Source organism: Castanea sativa, chromosome 9 (assembly GCF_040712315.1).
Source record: "Castanea sativa cultivar Marrone di Chiusa Pesio chromosome 9, ASM4071231v1".
Lineage (NCBI taxonomy): Eukaryota > Viridiplantae > Streptophyta > Magnoliopsida > Fagales > Fagaceae > Castanea > Castanea sativa.
The window spans coordinates 22368838-22373927 of NC_134021.1; the positions used below are offsets into that span (position 1 = coordinate 22368838).

Genomic DNA, 5090 nt, shown 5'->3' on the forward strand with positions numbered 1-5090 from the left:
AATTAATTGTCTTATTACTTCCAATAAAGTGCTTTTTTTTTTTGAGAGTCAATAAAGTGTTTCTTACAATAATTCGTAACCCGTAATTCCAGCATCTTCATCGACTGGGGTGATTTATGTTGGGCATATGGGGAAGTATATATGGAGAACAGGGATGTTTTCGTCAACACGGAATTACAACGGCTATCTCAGGAATATAGTCGTTGCAACTTTCAAAAAAAGATAAATCACCTAAATCAGGCAAAAGAGCATCGCGAAGAACAAACCTCAATCATCATCCTCTCATAATCCTCAATCAAAACTCTCATAATCCTCATAAGCGCTCAAATATTCACAACAACAGGCTCTTCTTCTTCAACTCTTTCTTCATATTTTGTTTCTTTAATCTAACTCTTTGTCTTGCAGGCTTTGATTCTTCCTCAATCAAAACTCTCATAATCCTCACAAGCGCTCAAATATTCAGAACAACAGGCTCTTCTTCCTCAACTCTTTCTTCATATTTTGTTTCTTTAATCTAACTCTTTGTCTTGCAGGCTTTGATTCTTCTTTTTCGTTTCAGCATTTTTTTTAGGGTGTTGTACTTTCTCACTGTTTCTTTATTCTATTTCTCTCTCTATATATTTTTTGTTGTTGGTTGTGTTAGAGTTACGGATGTAGGGTCTGTGAATTCTTCTCCCAATTCTTCTTCTTCTACAAGTAGATACTTGAAGTCGCAGTCTCGGTCCCCTCTTCAGGAACAATTTCTTCAGAGGAAGAAGTCCAGAGAAAACGTAATTTAATATATTTTTACTTTTAGTTTTGTTTACATCTCTGTTATTGCTTCAGTGTTTTTACCCATTTGTTTCCATTGCCCTTTTTTGGTGCCTTCTTGCTTTAAATTTCATTTCTTCACATGGGTTTTCTACAATTTGATCTTGTGAAATAAGGTTTCTTCGAATAGAGAATTCCAATTTTTGCCCCAAGTTTCAATTTTAATGAAATTCTTTATTGGTTTATTTATTTATTTATTTTTATTTGTTTATTTTTTACAAAAAGCAGGCATTCAATTTCGAACTGTTCTTTTCTTTCTTTCTTAATTTTTCAAATAAGGTATCTCTGATTGATTGGCTTAAAAACCCTTTTTTTGGGGAGTGTCTGAAATCTTAAACCGATGTCAGTTCTTCTACGTTGATCTTTTGAAACATGGAATGTCTTCTGCTATGGTATTCTGATGTAGTCTTTGTTCCTCACAAGCAGTTGGATAGGTTTATTCCAAACCGATCAGCAATGGATTTCGATTACGCGCACTATATGCTGACAGAAGGGAGGAAAGACAAAGAGATTCCACCTGCAAGCTCGCCCTCCAGAGAGGCCTACAGGAAGCATTTGGCAGAGACCTTCAACATGAACAGGACTAGAATTCTTGCTTTCAAGGACAAACCCCCTGCTTCAGTCGAGTTGTTCCCGCCCCATTTCTTCTCTTCTGCGCTCCAAAATAAGACTGCCAAGCCCCGACGACACATTCCTCAGGTGGGGATCTCTATGATTATTCTAGTCTTGTATTGATTCCTTTGTGGTATAAAAGTGTATGGACTTGGTTATATTTAGAGGATGACGCCATCTTCTTGGTTGGAAAATGTTAGGATATAAGTCATTTAATTTAACAATTTCACATGATAGATTAACATCCATAAGGCTTTGATTCTAGTCTTGCATTGATTCTTTTGTGGTATAAAAGTCTATGGACTTTTTTATATTTAGGGGATGAGACATCTTGATTGGAAAATGTTAGGATATAAGTCATCTTAATTTAATTTAGTACACACATTTTGTATGCTTATATAGTTTATAGTTGGTGTCTATGATTCTAGTCTTGCGTTTAATTCTTTTGTGGTACAAACATTTTCTGGACTGGTTATATTTAGAGGACGAGATCGAGACATTTACATGATAACATGAACATCCAAAAATGCAATTTCATCATAGACAAATGAGTTCATTTTTTTTGGGTTCATTATGTTGCCATATCAATTCTGTGATATGAGTGAACATAAAGAATTTTTGAAAAGGCGGTTCCGTTTATAATTTTATTCTCAAATATTTGCCTTACGAGTATAGATAACTATGTTGTATTCTAATTTGTTTGGTTTCCTTTTGTTTGATTATGCAGACTTCTGAGAGAACATTAGATGCCCCTGACATAGTGGATGATTACTATCTCAATTTACTGGATTGGGGGAGCAGCAATGTTCTTGCAATTGCTCTTGGAAATACAGTTTATCTCTGGGATGCTTCAAATGGCTCTACTTCAGAACTTGTCACTATTGATGATGAAGATGGCCCTGTCACAAGTGTTAACTGGGCTCCTGATGGCCAGCACATTGCCATTGGCTTGAACAATTCTGAAGTACAGTTGTGGGATTCAACAGCTAATCGGCAGGTTCCTTGATTCTTCATCTATCCTCTTTAATTTTTTATTCTATTTTATAAATTTTTGCTAACGCTTTTTGGCTTCCGTAAATGTTCTTTCTGCAGCTAAGAACTTTGAGAGGTGGCCACAGATTGAGAGTTGGATCACTGGCATGGAACAATCACATCCTTACCACTGGAGGAATGGATGGTCTGATCATTAACAATGATGTAAGAGTTAGATCACATATTGTCGAAACCTATAGAGGACACGAGCAAGAGGTTTGCGGGCTTAAATGGTCACCCTCAGGCCGGCAATTGGCAAGTGGAGGCAATGATAATCGCCTATTCATAAGGGACAGATCAATGGCATCTTCAAATGCAGCGACGCAGTGGCTGCACAGACTTGAAGAGCACACATCTGCAGTGAAAGCTCTTGCTTGGTGTCCTTTCCAGAGCAATTTGCTAGCCTCTGGTGGAGGTGGAGATGATAGGAGCATAAAGTTTTGGAATACTCATACCGGTGCATGCTTGAATTCTGTGGACACTGGCTCTCAGGTGTGTGCTTTATTGTGGAACAAGAATGAGAGAGAGCTGCTTAGCTCTCACGGGTTTTCTCAGAACCAGCTTACTCTTTGGAAATACCCATCAATGGTGAAGACGGCAGAGCTCACTGGTCATGCTTCTAGAGTTCTTTTCATGGCTCAGGTATTATATGAACTCAACATGAAACTTTTTTTAATCACCCTGAAATTATAAACCTTTTGCAGAGCCCAGATGGTTGCACAGTGGCAACAGCAGCAGCAGATGAAACACTTAAATTCTGGAATGTCTTTGGGGCCCCGCAAGTGGCAAAACCTGCTCCAAAAGCAAATCCTGAGCCCTTTTCCCATGTAACTCGTATCAGATAGATGTAAAAGCTCCAGATATCAAAATTGTCTCTGCAAAGTGCGCAAACTCTAATTTGATATTCCCTGTGTGCAAAGCTGATAATGGAGGGAGCAGCTGCAGCAGAGAGAATTGCAAGGCAAGAGAATTGCAATTCTGGAATCGATAGCTATGTAACGTCTCTCTGCAAACTCTGATTGGATATACGCCATGTGCATACGTCAGTTATTATGGATGATAAGGGGGGAGTAGCTGCAGCCAAGAGAATTGCTGCAAGGCCAGCCGAGTGGTGGGTTAAGGTGCAAAGCAGTGCACTTAAAGTTCACTCTAGTAGACTTATGATATGAATGATAAATATGCTTGTAACTAGTAAGCACACAGCAGTGTGCTTTGAGTCTCTATAAACTGCCTTTATAATAAGTAGGGGCAGTTTGGTAGTGGTGTTTAAGTATTTGTGTTTAAAATAACACGAAAATTATGATTTAAAAGGTGCTGTGAAAATGTGTTTAAATTACTCATACAATGCAAAAAATGTATTTGGTAACATATTTCAAATAATTGTGTGTTTGGCATGTGAATGTGTTTTTAATTTTTTTTTTTTTTATATATATTTTTAAAGTGATGACCTTATAGTAAAGGTATACCATTTAAGGAGAGAGAAAAAGAAAGAGAAAAAAAGAAAGGAGATGGACATAATGCGTGAAAGAGGTGGAATCGTGGAAGAATTGTAACTCAAATACTCTTAACATGATATCCTTTACCAAATTAAATTTCCAAGGTATTCTATTACCATCAAAGCCAGTAAGACTCGTAGAAACTATATCAATTTAAAATTTGGAGTATTTTGTCGCTTTAAGCAATATTTTTATTTCAGACTAATAAAATAAAGCTTGTAGGCAGGCCTCTCTTCTTCTCATATAAAATAAAGGATAAGGTTCTCAATTAAACTCCAACACAACTACATTGAATTTAATTTTTCTTGAGAAATTTTTTTTTTTTTGAAGATTAAATTTTCTTTAGACAAGTTTAGATTTTTTTTATTAAAAAAATTAACATCATTTGCCATGAGAATAGTAAAATAAAAGAGAATTTCTCTTAGTATGAGTTGCCACTTTATAATTCAGTTTATTACTTGTTTTTCTTACTATTTGCAGGTTCTATGTAAGTCACTTATTTATTTTATTTAGTTTTTACTATCTATTGGTCTCACCTAAGTTATCTACTTATTTTATTTAACTTTTACCTTATATCTACAGTATTTGCCGCAAAAACTTTTAAGCAAAAGCAAGCCAAATCTTTGCTTTTTAGCTTTATTGTACAACTTTTTCAAATCCTTTTTTTTTTTTTTAAATGTTCAAAGTACAAGTATACTATAGCCTATTTTTAGCAAAAACTTTTTAGTAAAAAGCTAAATAACACTTTCAGGTTTCAATTTCAGCATTGCTTAGAGACTCGTTTTGTGTGTATTATAACTTGCTCCACTATCCCTTAAAAGTTACAGTGGTTTTTAAATGGAGTTGTGGTGTGCTTTTGTGTTAGAACCCATTTTCTCTCTCCCTTTTGTGTGTGTGTGTGTGTGTGTTTGTTTGTTTGTTTCTCAAAAGAAGAAGAAGAAAAGAATGGATAATTGTCTCACATTACTTAAAAAGAGTATCTTGTGTGTAGTATAAGTTATCTCACCCTTCCTTAAAAGTTACCATGACTTTTTAGTGGAGTTGTGGTGTGCCTTTGTGTTAGAAACCTTTTCCCTCTTCCTTGTGTGTGTGTTTGTTTCTCAAAAAATAATAGAAAATGTTTCAATTTTAGCAAAAAAA

General features: G+C 35.5%; 1 protein-coding gene across 2 annotated transcripts; it reads left to right on the forward strand.

The window, feature by feature from the left end:
- Positions 1-208: 208 nt before the first annotated feature.
- LOC142609738 (cell division cycle 20.1, cofactor of APC complex-like) lies at positions 209-3848 on the forward strand. Of its 2 annotated transcripts, none has more exons than XM_075781442.1 (5): positions 209-770; positions 1237-1509; positions 2150-2419; positions 2515-3096; positions 3159-3848. In XM_075781442.1, the coding sequence occupies exons 2-5, from the start codon at positions 1267-1269 to the stop codon at positions 3297-3299; spliced, it is 1236 nt and encodes a 411-aa protein (XP_075637557.1). In that variant the 5' UTR covers positions 209-770; positions 1237-1266; the 3' UTR covers positions 3300-3848. The 2 variants fall into 2 exon arrangements, with proteins under 2 accessions (XP_075637557.1, XP_075637558.1); XM_075781443.1 differs by having other exon boundaries at positions 2515-3064.
- Positions 3849-5090: the final 1242 nt, after the last annotated feature.

Excerpts from the sequence above, each read along its gene's own strand:
- LOC142609738 (XM_075781442.1), top strand. The coding sequence starts at position 1,267 with ATGGATTTCGATTACGCGCACTATATGCTGACAGAAGGGAGGAAAGAC. Across the intron at positions 1,510-2,149 it reads CCCGACGACACATTCCTCAG|ACTTCTGAGAGAACATTAGA; the intron begins GTGGGGATCTCT and ends TTGATTATGCAG. Across the intron at positions 3,097-3,158 it reads GAGTTCTTTTCATGGCTCAG|AGCCCAGATGGTTGCACAGT; the intron begins GTATTATATGAA and ends AACCTTTTGCAG.